The 25,380-nt window shown below is 38.9% G+C and overlaps 1 protein-coding gene across 2 annotated transcripts in view; it reads right to left on the reverse strand.

Moving 5' to 3' along the window:
* Positions 1 to 1,488: 1,488 nt before the first annotated feature.
* SLC6A1 (solute carrier family 6 member 1) overlaps positions 1,489 to 25,380 on the reverse strand; it is a 60,496-nt gene continuing 36,604 nt past the window's right edge. For both annotated transcript variants that reach the window (XM_032193884.1, XM_032193885.1), the window contains exons 2-15: positions 20,105 to 20,525; positions 19,244 to 19,375; positions 17,853 to 17,953; positions 16,647 to 16,756; positions 16,394 to 16,526; positions 14,856 to 14,990; positions 14,636 to 14,739; positions 14,191 to 14,315; positions 12,321 to 12,433; positions 10,676 to 10,807; positions 10,004 to 10,106; positions 8,502 to 8,602; positions 6,231 to 6,398; positions 1,489 to 4,006 (exon numbers count right to left, since the gene is read on the reverse strand). In XM_032193884.1, the coding sequence (XP_032049775.1) occupies positions 3,902 to 4,006; positions 6,231 to 6,398; positions 8,502 to 8,602; positions 10,004 to 10,106; positions 10,676 to 10,807; positions 12,321 to 12,433; positions 14,191 to 14,315; positions 14,636 to 14,739; positions 14,856 to 14,990; positions 16,394 to 16,526; positions 16,647 to 16,756; positions 17,853 to 17,953; positions 19,244 to 19,375; positions 20,105 to 20,339 (1,797 nt within the window). In that variant the 5' untranslated portion in view covers positions 20,340 to 20,525 and the 3' untranslated portion in view covers positions 1,489 to 3,901. The remainder of the gene's footprint in view (positions 4,007 to 6,230; positions 6,399 to 8,501; positions 8,603 to 10,003; positions 10,107 to 10,675; positions 10,808 to 12,320; positions 12,434 to 14,190; positions 14,316 to 14,635; positions 14,740 to 14,855; positions 14,991 to 16,393; positions 16,527 to 16,646; positions 16,757 to 17,852; positions 17,954 to 19,243; positions 19,376 to 20,104; positions 20,526 to 25,380) is intronic.

Here is a 25,380-nt window from a genome sequence, read left to right on the forward strand (position 1 = left end):
TAAATAAACCTTAAATCTTAATGCCCATGAAATAAACCTTAAGGATGATTTAAATTTTTATCTCTATTTCAAAACCGTTGAGGTTGCTCCTTCACCCTTTTCCAGAAATAATAAACTATAATAAACTGTGGTCTTCCCTACATGCTTCTGCCCTCCCCAGCCCTTTTTTTTTTTTTTTGAAAGCAGGGCAAGGAACTTCCCTCCCCTTCTACTTGCACATTTGAGTGCTCCTTTTTCAGGGCAGCATTTTGAATTTGAAGCTTATGATTTTGGACGCTTCTATCAGGAACATTTTCAGCTCTAATCATGTTCTCTAAATTGCTCTGACTCTTTCCCAGCATGATGTCCAATTTTCTAGTTAGATAATTAAATTCAGTGCATAGGAGCATTCAGCTCTTTAGCAAAGGTATTGCGTTAGACCCAGATGTAAGACAAACTGCTGTGGAACTCGCATGACATAGTCTCTGATGATGTCAACTGATAGAGATAAAAAATTACTTTTGTTGCAGTATCTCCATCTCTGTTTAGCATAATGCCACTGTTTCCCCAGCCCATTGGCTTCATCTTGGTGTCAGCAGAGGCTTAGAAATCAGTGAGTTCAGGTGCTGCAGTTCACACCCCCGTGTACCAGCAGAAAGGTCCAGCAGACATGGGCATGGCTGTAAATACCCAAAGGTCCCTCTCTCCATAGGGACAGCAGTGTTATGAGCAGAAGCAGGTGCCCAGCAAGCCCCCCATCCCTGCCTGCCACCAGTACAGGGTCAGAGTGCTGCAGAGGGATCCACTCACAGATCACATCACTCTAAAATGTTTGGCATTTAACCACTTTTATGCTTCTCTGTCTAACAGTGCCTCCAGTGTGGAGGTGTGTCTACGCCAGCTGCCCTGCTTCCTCTCCTGCCTGCCTGTTGGAGTAATATATGTGATATAGATGCCAGGTCTCAATTCATCAGGTGGTTAAACACCAGCTGGAATTCCTGCCAACCACAGGGAATTTAACAAAATTAAACCTATACTCAGACTTTTCAGACTATGAGGCAAAACTGATTAAGTTTCAGAAATTAAATTCTTTTTTTTAATGTGATTTTTTTTAGCTGCTGTTTGAGTTGGTAAAATAATATATATATATATTATTATTATTCTTAATTTTTTAAATTGTAGAGTAAGAACTTACTGACCATCTCTCTTCAGTTAGAACCAACAGTGAGTATGGGAGAGGCAGAGATGCAACTCTGAAATCAACATGATGTAGCTTGCTCTTCTGCTGGAGACCATGCATCAAGAACAGTCACCTTATACAGTAAGTTTATGATTTGTGCACATACCTACTAAGTTATAGTAATAGCATTATAGATTAATTGTACACATCACAAATATAATACAGCTCTTGATATTTAAAAATGATACCCAAAACATTTAGAACTTGCTTCACAGAAAGTAATTTAACACACGTGGGTTTTGTCCAATGAAAGACTGCATAATTCTGAATTTAATGTATAATATAACCTTTATTCTTTTTCCTCTAAACTCTTGGAAACTTACATAACAATCGTGCTTTAATTATGACACCATTTATAGACATTTAAAATGCATCTTAATTTATAAATATTTTACATTTGGTCCATAGAACAGGTTGCAATTTACTAAATAATACTGTACTCTTTTAAACAGGCTCTGTATATATTTTTGAATATGTATATATTACATATATATTTTTATATAGAGATAGATTTGCTTGGTGTTCAGATAATTCCTTATTGCAAAAAGCATATATGATCATACAATAATCTTTTCTTTCAGGGCAAGTACTACAAAAAAGATACAGCTATTCACAGTTTACACACAGTAGTTCTACAACACTATTTTGTGCTATATGATAAGTTTGTACAGCTTTTTGCTAAAGAGCAGGTCTGTCAAACATCTGTCATAATTGTTTACAATCAAACATTAAATACTGCATTTTTCTTAGAACAACATGGGACTTGATTACATTAAACGATAAAGTTGGAATTTTTATCCTTAGTCTAATGAAATTCACAATTATAATGTGCATGTATCATGTATAATGGGTGTGTAGGATGTACGTTTTTTCTCTAAATCCCAAAGACTTACAGGACTTCTGCATTTCATCTATAGACACTTAGGATGCAGCTTAGATCTCATAGTATTTTACAATTGATCTATGTATGAAACAGTTTAGAATCTACCAAACATACTCTGAGATTTTATGATGTAGTTTGAAATACAAGTGTATTATATATATTATTTCTACAATAATGTGCTTGACATTCTGAGAATAATACCTTATTGCAAGAACATGTTTGTCACCTTCAGACAAAAACAACGAAAAACCCAACATTCACAGTTAACATGTTTTTCACGTAGTAGTTCTACATAAATTGTGCTATCTAACATTGTACGTTGCACAAAAATTTGCTGAAAAGCATGTTTCATTGCACAGTTCTGTCACAGTCATTTACAATCAAACATCAAATACTGCATTTTCCGTAGTCCTTTGTGTCTGTCATATAGCTGCCAAACAAGAAATGCCATACGGGACTAACTGCATTTTCCACACAGGGCAAAACTTCCATTAGCTGAACGGGGTTTCTAGCTATGTGGCAAATGCAGATGGAGCCCAGAGTAGAAATTTTTGTATTATTGAAATAGCTTTCCCTCCTGCCTTCATCACCACAAATAATATGTAAATAAAAATAAGACTGTTTTCAAAGTGCTAATGATCCATATTTTATAATTTGCTTATTTCAAACTGTTCAAGTCCTGTAATAGATTAAAAAGGACAGTTGTGAAATTAAACCCTAAATTAGAATTACAAGTATGAGCTTCAATCTTTAAGCCATTGTTTTGGCTTCTATTTTGGTGGCAATGCAATAATAGTGTAATAATAACAGCATAATAAAAGCTCAAGTACTCTGAGCTTGAATTGCAAATACTTTGCCTTTTTATTTATTTATTTTTTATTTTTTTCTGGGAATATTCAAAGAGCTCTTAAGAACTGGATATTACTTCTCATTTTGCTAAAAAAGTTAGAAGTCACATTTTTGGCCTCTAACATCTGCAATTCATATAGCATTGATTCACAGAGATAGGTTCTTTTTATAAGACACAGTATATATTTTCAAAAGAAATTCACAATCTTATGTGAAAGTTATCCTGAAAGGCTAAGCACAGGTAGTGTTTACAGCCATTCTATGCTGTATTACTACAAATTGCCATAAAACTTGATTTGTAGTAGGAATGTTTGTAAAGGCTGCATCTACTGTGGCTAAGTTAATTGAAAGAAGTCTCTTCCCCCTCATATGGCCTTGACCAGAACAAATTTTAAGGGCAGACTTTTTCATTGGAAATCACTTGGTTACAAAATACTTCGTTCTTTTGTACAAAACAATTCCAAACTTAATTTTACTCCTGCAAAGTCAGAAATAACAGTCTTGGGATTCAGCGGTAAGAAATATTGATAAACTACTAAAAATCAGTAGCACAAAACCTCAAATAGTCGTGCTAAAAGGTAGATTAAAAAGGTCTTGCACATCAATTTACAAATTCCAAGATATGCAACTATTATGGTGAAAGGATAAAAACATTAACAGTCTGTGGATTGCCAGAGAACACAAAATACTGTCAACATCTGAGCTTGCGCAATGGTTGGATCATACCCATGGCGATTCCCTTATAGTGGAGATGACCTTTTTTCTTTTTTTTCTTTTTTTCTTTTTTTTTTTCTTCCTTTTTTTTTTTTTTTTTTTTTGCCACTAGAGGTAGGTAATTATATTCTCAGACATAAATTTGTGGTCATATTCAACCTTTTTTTTTTTTCTTTTTTTTTTTTTCTTTTTCTTTTTCTCCCGGAGTAGTATGGTTACTTTTGCAATATAGACGTTTAGATGTAGGCTTCTTTGTTTGCAGAGTTGCTCTGTTGTGCCTGGTCCGGCCCATTTTCAGGATGACTGATGTCTTCACTTGGCTGAATCATAACTTGGATGCGCTGTTTAAAGAACAAAAGATGTGAAGCAGTCAAAAAAAAAATGTTCCTAAGCTTTGTTTTAATTTTAAGGCCACTCTAAACACTTCTCTCTAGGTATCACAGCTAAAATGAACAACTAAGTCCATCTCCCAATGGCCTAGAAAAGAAGTAAGTCTCATATACTAAAGATGTTATCAAAAAACACTACTGATATTGAGCAAAGTCACAGAACAGCCCACTCCACTCAAATAAGAAAATTTACTGATGATAGGAATGGCTGTTGATAAACAGCACGGCACATCCTGAGACTTGAACACACAAGCTAAGGCTCTCACTTAAAGCCCTTTGTTACATGGCGTTACTGGAATGGGAGCAAAAATGCACAGAAACAATTCGTCTCAGTCTCGTTCCTATGCAGAAAGTCGAGGCACAAGTATTGGATTATTTTGATTTTTTGCTAGTTTATGACAGTCAAGCAGGCATAAATGGATGACAGTGTTTAATGCAATGCCTAGTGGAAAAAAATTTGGAGAGACTACAGAATGGAGTAGGAGACTAGAGACTCTGTTGCAAGCCCACAAGTCAAATGCAGAGGCTAAAAGCTTGCAGTGGGCAGCACAGACCCAGCTGGGTCTCAGAAGTGGTGGTGACCCACCCTGCGGGTCAGAAAGGATGCAAGAGAACTAGCTGCAGCTTCTGGGAGCTACTACCTCCAGGAACACAACAGGTAAGGTAAACTTTATTTAGGATCTTTTTATTTGTGTTTGGTCTCTCCTCATCCTTTGGGGGTCTCCATTCATGAAGCTTATCTGCCTAGCTCACATTTGTACCAAGAAAGAGAGTCCAGTTTTGAATGTTAAAGCTTTTGAGTGCTGTAAGCTTCTCCTCTAATCTAATGATCATTTGCCGATACTGACAAAAATGGGACCTTAAACCACAGGAAGACTGAGACAAACTTTTGCTGTGTGGTTTTCCATAACCCTGGTCAGGGCAACAATTTTCCCTTTGCACAAAAATGTTTCCATAAGACCAAGGTAAAGATACTCAAGAAGTAGGAGCCAAGAACAAGAATGTATCGGTAAGCAGGCATGTTTTGCAGGCTTCTTTGAAGCATGGCTGAATCTTTTCAACTTTGCTGAAGACAAATATTTGGATACAGGTCTGAGCAATTCACGAGGCATTACTCGTCAATTCTGCTTAAGATCATCTGTCTCTTTCAAAGATGACTCTGTCAGCTGATTTCAGAACATTCCAGAAGTTCTCACAAAGTTATTTTGACACACAGTCATGGAGGAGAGAGATATGTGTTTCAACTGCTGAAGATGTGTCTCATGCACAGAATGAGATTATTGCCTGGGGAGGGAAAACTGAGGGTGCACACAGATTTTAAAAAATTACGGAGGGCAATTGGACATAACTGTCCAGTGTTCTGGTCAATAACTTCATTAGCATTTCACACTCTTTTAGCGGCATTTCCCTGAGGATCTTAAAATGAATTTAAAATGGATTTAAGCTGTAAGATGCCTCTCTCACATGGAAGAAAGCTGCCTCTCTCATACCTCCTTTTTAACAGATGGAAAAAGGAATCAGGGAGAGAGTAAGAGCAAAATTCAATGAGAAAATGGCTTCTTCTAATGTTCTTCACTGAGTAACTATTCATAGAAATCCCTTAATTGAAGACCAAAGGAAAATGCAGTATAATCATAAGATACACACCCAAGATTTGATGTTCACTTTTTCTCAGCTGCAATACACGGCAGCCTCTGCAACTTTGAACAGGTAAAATGTAGAATGACAGCTCAGATATTTGGTCACATTGCAGGAAGATGCTGAGCAGGGTCACTGCATAGACTCGTGGAACCCAAGAGCTACCTTAGTTCACTCCCAAGAGTTTGGCTCCAGTTCCTTAGAGCATCACCTGCCTTGATATATGACAGTATGTCTTGTGTTATTATAAATTGCTACCTTGTTTTCTAGGTGTAAGGAGCTTGGATGCAAAGTGTCTGGAACTGTCAAAACCTGGAAAAAAGACTACATTTACTGTGGGGAGTGTGTTGAACTATAGACAAAGTCTTCTTGTTTCTCTGGTACGTGTTTTTGTGTTTTTCATCTTGATGCAAAATAACTGGCTAAGGTGGTGAGGCCACAGAACAGATATAACTAGAAATAACTGCCCAGCCATATTTTGTCAGTGTGCCCAGGTTGTACAAGATCCAATGATGTAGACAGGAAAAGAAACACTTACCTGTTTTAAGGAGCCTTTCAGGGTAAGAAACATATATGCCATATAGCCTGGTATCAGCACCATAGAAGACAAAGCCATGAACCAGCCAACCCCTTGGCCCCATTTGGGGAAAACATAGCTTCCCATTGTGAGAGGAGTCATTTGGACAGCGCTGAAGATAAACACTCCCTGCAAAATACAGTAGGGGGAAAAAAAGGTTTGGATGAGATTTCCAGAGCGTTCTATGTTCAAATATTTTTCTGGATTGACTTGAACCTCAGGCCTCCTTCGACATCCAAACACAGAGAAAAGGGCTCCTTTGCTCCCTGGGGATAAGCCACCAGGCACTAGCTTGGAGACTGGGGACTGCAGGTCAGTCTTCCAGATGGAGGTTGCAGAAAACAGGCAAATGTCAGCACACTGCACTGACTGATTCCCTGCTTCCTTATTCTCTAGTGTGCAAATCTGTAAATACCTGAATTGTAATTCTGCAGTTGTGAAGTTGCTTGCTGGTTTACACCAAGTTTCTGTTTCAGTACAGCTCTACCGAACTGGTTAGCAACAGACTCCTGTATGAAAACTTAGTATTTATTTATTTTTAAAGCCTGGCTCTCCAGTATCTGACCTCTCTAGTATTTTGAGTGTTTGGCCCAAAGGCTTTAGGTTGTTTGGGCACTCCAAGCAAATGGAAATGAGGTCAGACAGAAGGGAACTTATGGTTCAGTGAGTGGCAACAGATTTGGTCTGAAAGAACTTGGCTTATGAAATTCCAAAACCACTGAGTTTTTTCCAAAACAAGAGATTGGGAGATAGTTTACCTGGCAGCTTCTTACCAAAATTAACGTCTCAAGTAAACACTATTTTCATATATACACATCTGTATGTCAGATTATTCAGATATGCTGGTGTTGGGAATACACTGGTATTAGCAGAGTCCTCAGAAAAGCTGCACAAAATTAGAGGGAAGAGGGATATTGGGAAAGACAGGGGTTCTGGGTACTACTTCCCCAATAATACCTGCATACACGTGTGTATTGTACCACTGAACTGCAGCACTTATTGGATGCTTTTTTTGTGGTTTGCAAACAGATGACCTGCCAACATGGTATTCTTTAACTCTAAGTTCCCAAGGCAAACTTCTGTCTTTCATGTCCTGTGGTAATTTGGGAAAATATGCTAAATTGAATCAGTAAAGAAAGAAGCTTATTCTGATCCCAGTTTCAGGCCCTGTGCAGAATGTTTTCCCAGACAGGAGAAAGTAGAGTGGCAGATTTTATTAACACATCATCACCACCCGTGACCTTTTATTGGACAACAAATTCTGTTCAAGACTTTAAAAGAACGGAGAAATTTGATAGGTTTTATGTAAAGTATTGCTATTCTCTTTATATCCCACTGAAATAAACAAGATGTATTTTTCATGCTTTCCTGAACATTTGTTTTCAGAAAAATGAAAGCCTTCATTTGAATAGAGATAAATCAAGGAACCTTCCCTTTAGTACCTCTCTTTAGTGTTTGTTTTTGTATGGCCTTTGTCTACCTGTATGGGAATATCAGAGAAATATCAGTAAGTGAAAGGTATTGTGTGATGTACAATTGTACCTACTTGAAAACATTTTTTATATTGCATTTGGGTTTACTACAGTCTGTGTATTAAATTTATATTTCTTTGCTTATAGTTTCCAAAATGTACTCATGGGCTTAAATGGATAAAGCCTAGAATCAGTAAAAGATGGTACTGTGGTTTCCAGGGCACAAAATTCTTGCAAGGTTTGCCAGAAAAAGCAGTAGCAATGTCATATAAACTGGATATTATATTCCGCAGAACTCCATGAAGGATCTTCAGTTTATAATCCCAATCTGTTACCAGAATAGCACATCTGAAGGAATTCAGTTTGTGAGATATGGCCATTTCTTGTGTATATGGAAAGTTTAGACTTTAGAAAGAATTGTAATTTTTATGTAAGACTACAGAAAGTGGTTAAAATTGTGTTTCTTACAGTTTTCTGTCTGTGCCAATGAACAGAGTTTTTGACTAGTTACCATTTCCAGAGGACTAATACAAACCTTGAAATTGTGCAAGACCTCTTTTCTTTGGGCACAGGCTTCCTCTAATGACACTGGGTTTTACCTATTGCCTTTAATGATGTTGCTCACATACTAACTAAATAAGGAACAAGGTCAGGTTTAGTATGAATTTGTGGGGATGGAAATGACAATACTGTAGTACATAGTGTACCTCATTTCGTCATTTATCTCTCTTAAATCATATTATAAAAGTTTGTTTCTTACTGCCACAATGATAGGAGTAAAAAATGACCAGCAGAGTTTCCACCAGATGCAGGGTCTGTATCCCACCATCTCTTGAATGTTGTCATAAAATCTATTAACACCTACATATAAAAATAAGAAACAGTAATAGAAACATATCAGACGATTGATTCAGTTGAAAGGCTAATACTTTTGAGAGAGACTATCATAAATGATGAGGCATATTTGGAAGCTCTGTACAGACAACATAACTTTTAACCTACTTGAACGGGAAATAAATGTGCAAACTCAGAAACTCCAAAAACAATTTGCTCTCATTTTTCTATATCATAATTAATTAAATCATCAACCAGCAAACTTATTCCCTTGCAAAGGCTGAGGAAGTCTACACATCTGAAGGTCAGATGCAATAAATCACCACTGGTATATTTCACTCTAAATCTTACTAAAATGAAAGATTTAGAATGACATTTTGCAAAGTAGACTAAAATAAATAAATAAACCCATACCAGCCTTAGCCAACAGCACAGGCTTCACTCTGTGTGGGCATATACACACACCATATACATGCAGTACTGCAAAGAGCAGTCCTTCTGCTACTGCTGCCTGCCAACATTCCATCATCTTCCAAAAGGTACAGCTACTGCATTACTTATAGCTTCAAATTAGATTTCTTCATTACTTAGCTGGTGCATTTTTCCTTTCACTTTTGCTGGATTCATATACAGTACCTCTCCCTTTTATTAAAGCTGTTTCTTTCTCTTGAGTCCATTTAAAGACAGCAGAAAGACTCCAGTTATCTATCTCTGAATCGGTTTTGCAATATAAATGAAAGTTCCTTAGTAATCACAGGTGAAGGTCATTGGAAGGGCTAGCACAGAATTAAGGTCAAATATACAAATACTATGGCAAGAATAGGATCTATATTCATTTATCTTTATACCCAGACCTTGTCAGCTTCTGGACATTTTAGGGCAATTATGCAAGACAATTGACCTCTTTCTGCAAGATCCTAGTGTGACAGAGTCGTTTTTGGAAATGAAGCATTGTGAAGTCCAAGAGACTTAAGTCATTATGTCAAGAACAGCAGTACTTCAATACCTCTGAAGATCCAGCCTTTGAAGGAGGGGGGGGGAATGGGGACTGGGAGGAAGAGGCTGATGTCACCTATTTAGTGTTCCCACAACAATTTGAATCTCCTCAGTTCCAGGCTAATAGAATCATAGAATCATAGAATATCCTGAGTTGGAAGGGACCCTTAAGGATCATCAAGTCCAACTCTTGACACCGCACAGGTCTACCCAAAAGTTCAGACCATGTGACTAAGTAATACATAGGGTGTTTTAAAGAGGCAGGAGTACCTTCCACACACCACCTCTGAGTTCTCAGTAGAGCTATATATATATAAACCAAGGCTGGTTTCAATTCCACCCTCAGATTTGCACACACAAAAGAAAAAAAAATAGCAGATGAAGTATCATTATGATAAGCAAAACTTATCAAGGAAAAAAAAAAAAGTTTACCATAGCACCAGGATATGGAGATGCACTCAAAGAACACAAGGAACAAAAGACTCATTCCACTGGCAGAATAGTAGTCAAAAAGCTTAAACACATAGATTCCACCCTAAAATATATAAGAAGGAAGTGTTAAAATAAGTAGTAAGGACTTCAATTTCAAGACAGTTAAAATGCAAGCAACAAAGTAACCATGGTGGATAGGTTAGGAAAATATTAATGTAAGTTAATTAAATGTTAACAGCTTAAAGTCTTATAACGCTTGAGGTCAATACTGACAAAAAATAATTACTGCTAGAATGAAATTAACTGTTTGGATTTCACTTTACTCCTTTTTGTTCAATAATTCAGTCATTTCCCTGAAATAGTTTCCAACATACCAGATCACAGGAAGCAATGCAGAACCGCTAGTTACTGCGTTGTGGACTGTAAAAGGGATTGTAGAGCTGTGTATTTTCTTGTCACCTGAACCATTTAGCTGCCCTCACTGCATCCACAGACTACAGAGATTATACACCTGGTAAGCTAATGTGTGCTGCCTGAAGTCTTTAGATAGTGTCAGTGACAGATTCCAGCCACTTCAGGGGTTTGCAACAATTCTGGCTGGTGTGGTGAGAGGGGGAAATAAAGCAGGTGTGGTACAACAGACGTAAGATCACATTCTTCTGCAGAACATACCTGAGTAATATTGGACAGCCCTATCAGATAAGAAACAATGCACACAACAGCAATGAAGATTTCCCTTCGATTGCGCAGTAACTTCGGAAATTCATCCACCAAAGCTGTTATGAATCCTTCTACAGTGCAGAACTGAAAGTAAAGTTACAAATAAAATACAATGCAATGCACTGCAACAACAGGATTACATTTAGGGGAGGAATTTTCAATAGCAATCATCATTGGCCTAAGGCTGCATCCATTAAATGATAAAGGAAAATTCACTTGACTTTAGTGGTAGCAGTGCTTCTGAATATCCTTATTTCTGTCTAAAAAGATCTGTGCAAAAAGATTTCCAGCTAGAAAAACATTCAGCATTCAGAAGTATGACCTATAGCATGTGCTTAATAAGATAAAGTGCTCTTTCTTGTGATGGAAGCCTGCAGATGAAGGCTTTGACCCCAAGATCTTCCAAAAATTTACACTTCTCCTGTGATTTATTTACATATATGAAAGCCAATAGACTCAGAAAGTCTGATCAGATTAATGCTTCAGAGTGAAGACTAAAGACACAAGATTGATTCTCAAATATTATATATCGAATACTTTTTGTAGCTCCAGAAAAGTCAGTGCAATAGTAAGATTTTTGCTGAGGATGTGGTTTTCCAAGAGGAAAGCAAGACAACACTTCCTCCCCTCCCCATATGTGTATGTTCAAATTAGATGTTTTCATTATGATGGGTTAAATAATGAATAAAATTCTGCATACATCCTGACTTTAATTTCCAACGGTGCAATTGGAATGTGACCAACAGTTACAGTTCTTATAAATTGTAGGGCACAAAATGCTTACTGATGGACAGAAAATGAAAAAGCCATGACAGCATGTAGATGTATATATTCTTGTTCATAATATTAAGCTACTCTCCTCAGCTTTTACTTGCCTAGAGACAAGTTCTTTTAAAAATATTTTTGACCCAATTAATTTCATAGTAGTTTCCCCCCAGATTAAGCAATAGGTTTTAATGTCAAGCTTGAAGGTTACTGAAAAACAAAGAAATAGAAAACAAATGTGCAGCTTCTTTTCATGTTTTAGGATAACTTTTTTTTTTTTTTTTTAATATTTTGGTTCACAGGCTGAAGTCAGCTTTACAGAAAATGATGGATTTTCTCTGCTAAAAGAGACTGGTACAGTACTAAGCTAGGAATTCTCATATTCCTGTATGTGTTAGGAAGACTAGCACAGCCTGTGCTTACAGGCTGCATGTACAAAACCACAAAACTGTAAGGCACTGGTTTGACAACTATAACTGACGGCAAGAAGATTCACACATCTGTAAAACATATCCTGGTGTTTCTCATGTTCGTGAGCACCTCAAAGGTAATTTTAATGTTGTGAATGAATGGTTAACATTCCAAACAAAGTTTCTTTTAACTGCAGAATAATTTTTCCTGCATATTTGGCATATGATTCCAACAATTCATGAAAAAATGAAAGTGTCTTAGCAAAGTTTCTGACTATCACAGGCTCCTCAAACTCTTTCCTTCCTTAGTATCTCCTATTCTTTATCTGATTATATCAAAAATCATGCAACACTAACACCTGACATTGCAGTTGCAGACAACTTGCCTTTATAATTGGTACTAATTTTTACACCAATGTTACCTGACTGTCAATTCCGAGCATAAGCAACATGGAGAAGAACAGTATTGCCCACAAGGGAGAAATTGGTAACTGTGTCACTGCTTCTGGATAAGCTAGAAATGCCAGTCCAGGACCTGGGAGGAGAAAAAGAAGAGAAAATATCAATGTGATTGATGGGATATTATTTACTCCAGTTGATTTTACATTTATCTGAATGACTCAGCCATGGATGCAGTATCTGACCAGGGATTTCAGCTTAATCAGTGTTCCCTGACCAAGAAGTCAGGGCACTTGTCTTGCTTTAAAACCCAACCAACCAAAACTAAAACTAAAACAAAACAAAAAACAAACCAACCAACCAAGGAGAATACTAGATACAGTTCAGAAGTTGCTCCTCAGAGACACCTCTGTATAGCAGAGTGTTATCCTTGGCTAAGAAAGTGTCTTTGGGCATGGTCAGCTTTCTCCCCTTCTAAAGTAGCTTTTGCTGGCTGTAATCTTCTGATTCGCACCAAGTAGTTCAGAAGAGAATTAAAGACAGCTCAGAAATGGAGAAGGCACTTTGCAGAATTTACGGTATTCCCATCTGCTACTTTATATCATGAATTTTCTTATAAAACATATTTTAAATTAGCTACGTAATTGTAAAAAGGAAAACATTTTAATTTGTGTTCCTACTAACTGCTGAGGGGGCAAAGTTGTGGAAGGAGAATATAAATTCTTATTATGAAAGAAAGAGCTCTTTTTTTTTTTTTTTTTTTTTGACACAGCGTAACTGGAAAACAACTGATGTCAGATTAAGGATGAAATTTGTAGAAACTAAATAATTACAGAAATACAAATAAAACTAGCGTGCTTCACATAAGGTGGGTATCTGATTTTTCAGTTTTAATTAGAAGTTAGTCTGTCTGTGTTAACTGGTTGGACATATCTAGCTTTAAAACCAGAGAAGCAAGAATCAGCATTAGACACCTGAATTCTTTTTTCTGTATCTATATTTTGTTGAAGGTTATTTTTGGTGACTAAATTCTGTTTTTCTAACTAGAAGAATATTTCATCAATGGGATATGTTTGCTAGTATAATAAGACATATTTTGTCCACCAGTGTCTTCCAACCAAGCTTTCAGTTATCAGAATCCTCCCTGTGGCCAGAACTGCTAAATGAGTATCTGGTACACCAGCTGGGTTAAGGCAACCATCTGCTCTGCTCCTTTAAGCTTTTTCATCTGGAAGAAAGGCAAAGAACTGCAAAATACAGCAGAATTCATCTACGGACATCTTTCTGCTCTATATAAAATGACTTCCTTAATAAGGGGTCCCATAAAATTGGCTCAGAGCTATAAGTATGAACAGGTGAGAAATGGATCTGACTCAAAGGGTTTAACCTCAAGAAATAGCAAAGGGAATTTAAACACCTAACAGAATTTGCGAATATATGCTTCTGAAACATAATGACAATCAGTCCTCCTTTTCAGGTTGCTTTTAAGAATTTCAGTTGCAAGAGGCTCTTAATCTGATGTCACAGATAAGGACTGTAACAGCTCACTATCCTGCCACCTCTTGTAAATGCAGTCCCTGTAAGCGGCATTCATTGCTATTCATTGCATCAACCCAGTACGTGTTTCTGGCTGACCACTCTCCACACTGAAGGTCTGTGAGCACTGGGCATGCAGACAGCCTGCTAAATCCGAAATGATGTTGCTGGTGATGCCTCAAGAGATTTGGAACAATGCTCTCTCTCTTGCAATCAGTAAGTGCATGGAAATGACAGGGGTCTAAAGAAAGTTTTGAGGGAGGGATTTTCAATGGTTACATGAGGCAGTTGGATACGACACACAAACAAAAGATAACTGATGTCACTGAGTAACTTAGAGAAAAACAGATTGTATACCTGATGCTGCAACATCTGCAATAGGCCTCTTTGTGACATTAGCCATGAATCCAACAATGGAGAAGATGACAAAGCCAGCAAACATGCTTGTGCACGAATTTATACAGCACACTATGATGGAGTCCCTGGAATAAAGATAAGGTGCTTTAAGAAGTAGGTAAGGTAATGATACTGGCTCATCATTGTATTGGCATTTTTCTCCAGTGGAAGCATTTGTGGATGAATTTCATGATTTTGGATTTCATAGTGTGGGCTCTTTTTCACACTGGACAAGTCATGTTGTCTGTCCCGCTAGCGTAAACCTTTCACTCCCACTTAGATATTACATTGAATATTCAGATCAGAGACTACATTTTATTTCAGCAATACACGACCCAGAAAGACAGAATCCAGCTCCAGCTGAGAGAGGAAAGTGCCATTGTAATTTGTACAGTCATCTGCTTACCTGTAAACATTATTGTGGAAAGGGTTGTAACTTCCAAGGGCAATCAGTGAACCAAGACCCAAACCATAGGAGAAGAAAATCTGTGTGGCAGCATCCAGCCAAACCTGATTGCAGGAAATAATTTTTTAAAAATCTGTTTCTGCACTTGAGGAGATGGTCATAAGTCTGAAAGGTGAACAGTTAGTAGTGAAACTTTTGATAACGAAGACTGGATATTTACCTCTGAGTCTGAAAGCTTACTGAAGTTGGGAGTTATATAGAATAAAATGCCTTCCTTTGCTCCAGGCAGTGTTACACCACGGAAGAACAAGATAAGCAGCATAACATAGGGATAAGTAGCAGAGAAATATACCACCTGATGTGAAGAAACAAGACATTGTAAGTGTGGAAGAAAGAATGATCTGTGCTCGTTAACACTTCAGTAAACACTTGCTCCATAAAAAATACCATAACGGCAACTAAACCGACTTGTAAAACTGAAGCATTTATCAATGAAAAAGCTTAGTGTGGAAAGGGTAGTGCCTACTGCTGAATTTCCTAAACACCCTGACTACAATGCAGGTTGCTGTTGCTGACTTTCCTGAAGGTGGAATAAGGTGGATTAGGATGCTTCTGCACCAGGGGCTCATGCTTCTTTTTTGTATTCAACGAGGGGAGTGCCCAAATCACAAGGTTCATGGTTCCAGTATTCCTACTCTGCTTGTAGAACATCAGATTATTTCTCATACTCTCACACAGCTGCTCTTATATTTTTTACATCCTATCCTCGTCAACATGATGGTATAATTGCCATACAGGGTCCCACTCTTTTGTCTTCCCAAAGCCCTATGAGAAGTCACGACAAAGTCAGCCTCCAAAGATGCAGCCAGCTGCCTTCTTTTTGCCACCTTCTGTGCAGATAGGAGACATGAAATGTTTTGGGCTGAGCTCAGCTGAGCCAAGTTTAACACAAAGCTTGAAGTGGGTCACTGCTGCAGCTATCTTGTCAAAAGTTAACAAGTTGTTCTTTCTGCGTGAAAAATCCTCGTCTCCACACCAAGCCTGAGCCCTTGTAACCCCAGCCAGTAACAGCTCCAGCTGGCAGCAGGCTTTATGGCTGTGGTAATTCACTACCCCAAGATTTCTTCCTGCCATTTAGGGGAGAGGTTTATGTGGGTGTCAAATGCTGTCACCCTTTCATTCCTGGAGAAGGGTCTCTCACAGCAGTATTACTTTCGTTAATTCACTTGTGCATTTTATTTTGCACTTGGAAACCAGCCAGACTCGAGGAAGTACAGCGTGCAAGCATGCCTGTGGCAACAACCACATCTGGCTCTCAGCGCAAGGAAAGAAAGGAGAAGCTCCTGTATACCACAGGGCTTCACCACTTATCTAAGTCCAACAAGAGTTCTGTAATAAAGAAATACTTGCCACTGAAGCCAAAATGTTGCATCCTCACTCTATTGCTACCCAAGTGAGCTACAATATCCACCTCAGGAACAAGCAGACACATTTTTATTATTTTTTTTTTATATATGGCAAAGCCAGGAAGTGTATAAATAAACATACCATCCAAGACTGTGGCCAGAGCCAGCTATGGAGGAGCCAACCCTTTCAAAAACACGGTGCTGTGTCAATTCAAGTGGGACAGAGATGCAATAATTAACAGAAATCCCAGAAAAAAAATGTTCCCTGTGCATCTTACCTCATGAATTTTCAAAATATGAGTAAAATTGTCATTTTTAATCAAATTGTATTTACAGTATTTTTTAATCTTACCTTTCCAGTCCAGCCTACCCCCTTCCAGATACAAAAATACACCAGAATCCAGGCAATTGCCAGAGTAATTGCTAATGGCCATCGGATTTGCCCTGGTTTTTCCAATCCATCAGTCATTTGGTGCATGTTGCGTCTAGAATAAGTAAGCAGAATGGTGTATTCAACAACTGACTCAGAAAACAATATGAATGATAACAAGTTCATAATCCTTGCATATGCACAGTAATGATATACAGAAAAATTCTCAACTTACTCCCAGAATTCAACTACAGCGCTTGTCATGTTGGTTGTGTTTGCTAAGGTGTAATTGGAGAAGCAGCGGTCAGTATTCCATGGGTTCTCACAGTGCTTCCAAGGAAGAGTCTGTTTACAAAATAGAGAGAGAAAAACTTAAGCAGTCAAAATTACTATTATTATTATTATTTATTTATTTTTAAGTAAGCATTATCTCAGGTATCTCTCAAGTGGAGAAAGAACATACTTTGAGTTCTGCAGCCTACTGATCTCCCCAGGGTTCGTGTTTGCCACTTAAGTTATTTAACTTCATATCCATTACGTTAATACACGTGAAAACATTTTATCCTTTTTTTTTTTTTTTTTTTTTTTTTTTTTTTTTTTTTTTTTTTTACCACATCAAGTCAAATGCTTTAGAGTCTGCTACATCTTTCAGCATGTGAGAGTACCTTGAGCATGCTTCAAGAAACAAGGGCAGCAGAAAGGACCTCCTGGAGGTCCTGTTACCTCTTGTTGCACTGGAGGTCATAAAAACATGATGGCTATTAGTCAGAGTTCAATTTTTTCCTTTAGTTAGGGATTTACTGTAATGCATAGCATTTGTATCTATTTTAGATACAACGGAGATATACTTTTGATAGCCAACCTTGGAAATGCTTCTCGTATGAAACAAAGAAAACCAAACAAACCAACCCAAAAATAACCCAGCCCTCCAAAAAAAACAAACAGGTACTAACTAGAATTTTTCTCAGGGGAATGACTGGCTGCCTGCTGACTCAAAGGCAAGGGGATACCGGTGCACTGCCGGGACTAGCAGTCCCAAGCATTGAGCACTGAGTCTTTGCAGCTGTCTGTCAGAGAAGCAAGCAGGCATGCTCATGATTGCAGACAGGTAATAAGTGAGACTAAATGGGCACAGATGAAAGATCTGTAGCTCTGAGGACTAAGATAGGAAAATTTAAATGAATCAGTAAGGAAGGGAAGCCTGTGGTTCCAAAACATGCTTTTATCACATTTCTCCACTGACATTCAGTTTTCTATTCTATATTTCTCATGAAGGAGAAAAATTATTATTATTTTATTTTTTATTAATTTGCTTTGGATAAAAAATAGCTTAACCTATTGACTTATATTCATTATGTGTTTATCGCTTGCCTTTACATTGAGATACATTTATAAGCTATTGATATCACAAACAATCCCTCTGTCCCAACCCCATACTTACAGTAGTAAAGGAATTATACAGGTAATAAATTGCCCATGAAATAATCACAATGTAGTAAATATTTAGCCAAAAGGAAAGGACTGCAGCAGCTAGTCCCACACCTGGAAATAAAAGAAAAAGGAACAAAATAAGGTAACTTTTAGTAACGTTTGTACAGGTGTCAGTATAAGTGCTGCAGCTCAGTAGGGCAAATGCTAAGTATTGTGCAGAAACAATTTACTAAATCCTCTAAAAGTGAAGTTCAAATTTTAGAGGTACAATTATAAAAAGATCACTAATTTGTGCAAGACTTCAGTCATCCATAGATTTAGTTGTAGTGACCAGTGCTTTGTGTGTTGTAGTGAGCAGTCACATCTGCTACTGCTGAGATTTTACAGGAGGTGTTTCTAAGGAAAAGAGCTAAATCAGTTAATTCTCTGAAACAAGAGTACCACAAACTTCTGGCAGATGCAGTCAAATTATGTAAGAGCTGTAAGACCAGCTAGCTCTTAGTGCACTAGTCAAAGTTCTTGATTTTTAGCATAATGTTATCATATCATGAAAGCATGGAGCTGCAAGCGGGGAGGGTCAGGCTGGTTGTCAGGCAAAGATTCTTTGCCAAGAGCATGCTCAGGCACTGACGTGGGCTCCCTAGGGCAGCGGTCATGGCCCTGACCCTGCTGGAGTTCAAGGAGCATTTGGACAACGCTCTCAGACACGCGGTCTGATTTTTGGGTGGTCCTATGTGGAGCCAGGAGTCGGCCCCAATGATCCGTGTGGATCATTGTGGGATTACTGTCAGCTCAGAAGATTTGTAGTGCCACAGGATTTAGGAATAGAGGATGGAAAGCACAGTTTGTGTGTTTTTTGGGTCTGTGCAGAATCTAGACTAAAATCTTAAGGTTCTAGCAGTGAGAAATCCAAACTAGCTGGAAATCTAAGCATGGAGTGAGCTTATTTTAAGCAACTCTGCATGTGTCTGGCCTCTGCATTTCAATACAGAACAATAGGATACAAACCTCTGTGACCTGGAATAGAAACAGCATTTACCAAACACTATGAACTGAGGAACCAAGTTCCTTACCTGCTCAGACAAATATTGCTATATTTATAATGCTATTTTGAACAGTCTTTATATGTTCTTATAAATTTATGTTTATAAGTAATGTGAAAGATTTTAAGCTTTAAAAATAAGTTTGTTGAGATTTTGATGCCTAACTCTTGCTATTTTTAAAGGCAAATGAATAATATCCAAGATTGGTTCAATGTTGCTAGCTACCTCTCAAAGTCGGGAGTTTCTGTAGGATATTACAGTTTAAGTAAAATACATAAAAAATGAAGGTGTAAAGAAATGTCCTTGCCGTGTCACTTTGTGTAACTTCTGTAACTTGGAAAAAAATAGAAAGAAGTACCTTTGAACATTGGAGCAAGCTTCCACACTCCAAGGCCTCCTATAGATGTATACTGACCAAGGGAACACTCCAGAAGAAATAGCGGCACTCCAGCAAAAATCAGAGTTAGGAAATAGGGAATCAGGAATGCACCTAAAAAGAAGTAATGAAAAGGTCTATTACAGTGGGGAAACAAATAAACAAAACCCACTACTGTTTCCAGTATTTCCATTGCTATTATATCTGAAAAGATATACACATTTTCCTCCGAAGTGTAGCTTTCCATAAAAGCTAGAGAGAAGCACGCGTACATTTCTGAACCAGTTTCTCAAGATATGATGATAAGAGGAAAAATATGTCTCTTCATCATATAAATATTTTCTGTTTAAATAAAAAGCTAAAATACAAAGGACTGTGTATTTTGTTGCCTCCGTTTATCACAGAAGCATGCAGATATCATAAAGGCTTTAACCAGAACTGGCTGCTTTCCAGCTGAAGTCAGCCTTTGATGGTAAGCTCAGAGTCAGTGTTACAAGCCTTATGCAATCCTCTCAAAAACTCAATCCAAAAGAGGGCTCTGCAGGGTTAGAGGGGAACGTGCTTCAATTCTGCTCTAATGCCTTAAGGTCTTTTAGAAGCACCTGCCAACTGGATGTTGGAATAAACTCGAGGGCATAGCAGACTTCAAAGCAGCCGGGATGGTTCCAACCCTCCTGAACTAGATAAAAGCTATCAAATAAGAACATGTATACAGATGAAAAAAAAAAAAAAAAAAAAAAAAAAAAAGCTATTAAAACCAAGTAGTGTTTTCCTAATAGTTTCTATGGTGAGTTCTAATATCCAGGTGTAGCAGATGGGGTAAGAATGAAACAGCAAGCATACCTCCACCATTCTTGCCACAAAGATATGGAAATCGCCACACATTCCCTAGGCCAATGGCATAACCTACACAGGACATAAGAAAGTCAAATTTTCCTTTCCAGGTGTCTCGGTCTGGAAGATCCGTCTTCTTCTTCTGCACTTTTACTACCAAAGTTTTAGGCTTGTCATTGGTGATTGAAGCATCGACTTCTGTGGAGATTTGTCCATCTGCAACTTTCGTTCCGTTTGTTGCCATGTCTCTGGGTTTGGCGGGGGAGGCTCTGGCAGCAGCCGGACGGGAGATTTCGGCAGTGGTCCACGTGGACAGCAGCTTTGCGGCTCACCCTCACCCGGCCGGGCGGCAGCCAAAGCCAGCAACGCCCACCCCAGGTGCCGGCGGGCTCCGAGTTGCTCGGTGCTCCCGTACAGTTTCCAGGTCAGTCTGCAAAACACGAGGCCACACAGCTCAGAGATGCTTCAACACTACCCTGGGCAACTGAAAAGCTTAAGTGGCCCTTGCTGCCGAAGGAGCTTTGCAATGAGGTGGCCGGCCTAAAAGCTTGGCTCTGCCCTCGGCATTTTTTCTTGCTGACTCTGTAGGAAGAGAAGCAGAACTGTCATAGCCCTCCAAAACAAATGCCAAGCCACAGTTACTCATTTTTTCTTTCCTTATAGATCTACCATGACTCTAGAGAAACTAATCCTAAAATGTAGGATTGTGTTGGACACGGCATACATTTACTACATGTTATGCTTAAAACACATAACGGACAAGCAGCAGTTATAATGAAAGCTGGAAAAACAAAGTTTTACATGTACGTAAATGAGGACCACTATGCTTAATCCTAATTCTTTGATGCCAAGAACCTTTGGAGCACTTCTGCTGTCAAGACTAGAGTAATTTAACTCATTTTTACAAAGATTCATCAACTACATGGGCTCAAGTACATATCCCTGATTCTTGAAAAAACAAGTCAGTAATAAGATTTCTCTTTAACAGTCTAGAACTTGGACCAATGCAACTATTCTGTGTAATCACTCTGCATTCAACAAACTAAAGGGTAATTCCCACAAGTGCAGAGTTTCTGTATTTACGGGAAGGTGACGCTATTATTATGGTTATCAAGAAATAGTACTTGCCACCAAAAATCTAAAACATCTTCATCTAAAATACTCCCAAAGGAATTCAAAAGAAAACAGATTAAGCAGCAGGACTTAATGCTGGGTAATGATGTTAGGTTTCCTATGTAGTTATAATTAGTTGTTAATACAGTACAGATGTTTCACTAAGCTTAGATTGTAAGTGCTTTAGGACAACAGACTGCAATAATCACTACTCAGTTTGTTTCCTGATTCTTGCACTATTTCAATACCATCACTGGTTTTATACAAACTTTCAAAGTCTAAACAAAGGAAATAACAAGGAAGAGAACATGCATTATGAAAAACAACCTAGGATATTTCAGTCAACTCGGAAGCACGTGTTACTCCTGCAGACTTCCACAGCTCTATTTCAAGGGGGGAAAAAACACCATCAGCTAGTCTGTTGCATGTCAGCTGTATGCCCATTCATGATAGATTTATTGGCTACTCCTCCTTTATTAGCTTCTTTTACCATTTTCCAGTCACTAATCAAACCAAACACTGGAAAAATGGAAATATTTTCCAGTGTGAAGCTACGCATTATAGTAAGGTAGTCAAGATTGGCCATGAACTCATGCAAAGATCAACAATAATTCTAGTTATAGATTTATGTAAAGATAGATCAAAACTTTCAGTCCTTTACTTCCAATAGTAAATTATGCCAAAAAGAATCATAAATCACTTAAAGACTCTTTTACAGAAAGTGCTTTTCTTCAACATAGACTTCATTTAAGTGAATGAACATAGAAAATTAAATGGACATAGAGTTCACAGAAATGAACACAGATCTCATTTCAGGTTGCTACATGATGAAAATGATTTCTTTGTCCTCCACAAGCTCAGGGTCATATCAAACAACTAAAAAAAAAAAAAAAAAAAAAAGACTTCTGTTGGAAGCTGAGGAATAGAAGAATCAGCTGTAGGATTTGGGGAAAAAGTACAGAAACAAGGATCATGCTTTTAAAACTCCTTTCTGTTCCACTTCAAGACTGGACCCACAGACTGAAATTCAGTCTGTGTACTTTCATGTCCTCAAGTCCTCCTGAATGCATACATCTTCCCTTCATAAAACCATGGACTTAGCTTTCCTCATTCCAGTGCAAGCCTGTCCCATTTTGTATACCAATAAATGCCATTTCTGCTTATAATTTAGGTTCTGCTTAATAACTACTCCTCAGGAAATATGTACCTGTTTAGGACAAATCATGAGAACTCCTAAAAGTGAATTGAGATTCCATGTGATTTGAGAACAGGTTTCATCTTGATTTTTCCCCATCCTGTACAACGCTCACCTTGATGCTTCTACTGGGGGGACAGTGTCCTCTGACCTTTCATCTCCAGCTTTCTACATCAGTTAGATGAAAATATCTACTACTGTTTTGGGGCTTGGGAAAACTTCCTTCTTATGAGACATGGCTGGCACTGTGCCCCTATCATAGATAATGAAGTAGAAGAATAGAAGAAGCTTAGCACTGTCATCTTGGAGGAGGGGTGGGGGGTGCAGACAACACACAACACTAGCCACCCCTCTGCCCCTCATACACCCCAGTTCCCTCAGCCTGCCCAATGCTTTTAAAGAGGACAACATCACAACTCCATTAAAAAGTGCTGAAACGTTCAGAGCAGTAATTACAATCACTGTTGCACCCCCCTCAAAAAGCACAGCACAATGTAGTTCTCCAGTGTGTCATTAGCCAAATCCAGAACCGCAGCCTGCAGAAAACCATGCGAACAGGATTTGTGTTTGATTCCTGCTACCCACCAAACAAGAATAAATCTTTTGCTCCTTAGAAGTTTGAGTGTTTCAGGTAGTCATTCAGAAGCACACTAATGCTTGCCCAAGGTAACAGGGATCATCGTGTGGGCAAAACTGGGCTCCTCTTCTGAGGCTGGATTGAGACCCCGTTGAAACTTCGACCTCCTCGCCTGCACGTCTAAGTCCGAGGTGTAGACAGCTGCAGGACAGCAGTAACACATGTGCAGTTTGCCAGCACCACCTACCGATGAAGATACAGAACTGAGAGCATTGCTTTTGGCCAAGGGGGGCTGTGCAAGGCAAAATTATCAGGGCGTTCTAGCGCTTCCACCAGATCCCGTACTAGAGGAGATATTTTTATTATTATTTATTTTGGCATTTACATTTGGGTCGAGCATCTGCCAGAGATTTCAAGTAATGAAAAAGGCTGTGCATTGATGATGGGTAGAAAAAGCCATCCAAACCAAAAACCAACAAATAAACCAATATTATATGTATACAGGTGATAATAAGGGAGAAACTCATCCTCAGAACCAGCACTCCAGGAACAGCCTTGTGCTAAGTCTCTGAAATGGACAGCTGATCGCTCCTTCGTACCCACAAACTGGCTCTGCGGGTGAGCGCTGGGCTGCCCTTGCTCTTCCAGCCACATCAGGCTCCTGGGGGCTCTGGGTATGCATTAAAACCTCTGCTGAATAAAGGGAGTAACTTGGTCCAGGGTCAGAGTCTGTGACAAAGACAATTGAGAGGGTTAGTTAGAAAATCTTCAGGAGTAAAGCAAAGAAACTGTTGGTTTGAGAGTCCTCCTGGAAGAAGGTGCCCACGTCCATTTCAATGCTACTGTAATGCTGAATGTGGGGCTGAAACTTCACCAGACAGCCAAGAAAGCGTGCACGTATGTGTAGAGGGTGAGGGGGCTTTGGCAGACAGCCTGGTGTTTTAATATTAAAAGAGATTGCAGGCTTTGGTTAAAACAATCACTTCCTCATAGAGCACAGCTTTAGGCAAGCTCCACACTACAAGCATTCAGCAGCGGAGGCTCATTTTCCGGGGGTGGAGGTGGAGACTGGCCAATTCGCCTCTGTCCTGCCCTACCACTGCTGATGCCATTATCCCATTTGGAGATCACACTGGAAACTTTAATGCCTGTGGTATCAGGGCACAGACTTTTTTTTTTTTTTTTTTTTTTTTTTTTTTTTAATATGGCGATACAACAAACCAGCATCAGACAATGGAAATCTGATTTCATTCCATAGGCTTGAAAGTATGATTTTCCCCATGTTATGAAAAACATTTTTTCCCCAAGCTTAATAAATTGTAATGACAAACAATGACAGTAGGAGTAGCCCCTAGCCTCCAACCAACCCCCTTTGTACACTGTATTACTTGACAAATCAGGACTTACATAAAACAACCCAGAACACGAGTAAGCACTATGGCAGTAAGGATACTTGGTACACACCCTCTCATCTGATTAGACAATATTTCACATCACTGGGATTTAAATTCAAAATTAGTTCAACACAGAATAGGACAGATATTTGCGTAAGCTCTGTGGGTTGGCTTGGGCAAAAGGAAGACAAATTATAGTTGGCAGCCAGCAGAGCAGGTAAGACATTTGCAATGCAATGTTTCGCCTGGCGGGAAGAAGATGGAGAGGTCCTTTAAATCAGTCTTTGCTCCCGCAGTTGCTTCATGCCAACACTGAGTGCACTAGGAAGGGCAGGGTAGCTTCCCACTGCATTCCCCAGTGCACAATAGAGCTTCCTTGACTTCAGTTACTAGGGTTGCTCAGCCAAGAGGAGAAAGCCCTCTGAAACAGGGTGGGTTTTGGATACCATCTGGTTGTCCTGCATCACCACCACGTTAGAGAAGAATGACTTGAGAGAGCCAAGCACACATAGCAGCCAAGGTAATAAGCACAGCCAGGGAAACCGGGACAAAGAGAGTGCCACAATTAACAAAAGCATTTCTCTCTCTCCTGGCTTGCATAAAATTGGATTTGAAAAGTTTAGAACCGGTTGCATAAAATAAAAGTGCACAGCAATATTACTATCATCTTTCACCAGTGATATCAAAAGGCTACGAAGATCAGTGCAGAATCACACACTGCCAGCTGGAAACCCTGGCCCCCTGAACTGATGAACCTCTGTTGTGTTCAGAGCTCAGCGCCCCTCTGCTCCAATCCATCGTGTGCCTCCTTCCCTGGAGGGCAGCAGCTTTGTGGGCTCCACACAAGGCAAGCCTGGGGCAGCTCCAATCAATAAATTCTGAAGAAATGCTGTTACATAAAATGCCACATTGTCTTCATGAAACACCAAAGGTATTATTGCTCTAACCTCAGCAGGACTCCTACTGAGCCCAATGCAGCCAGGAGTTATTGGCACTCACATTTCTG

The sequence above is a fragment of the Aythya fuligula genome, chromosome 10, assembly GCF_009819795.1.
Source record: "Aythya fuligula isolate bAytFul2 chromosome 10, bAytFul2.pri, whole genome shotgun sequence".
Lineage (NCBI taxonomy): Eukaryota > Metazoa > Chordata > Aves > Anseriformes > Anatidae > Aythya > Aythya fuligula.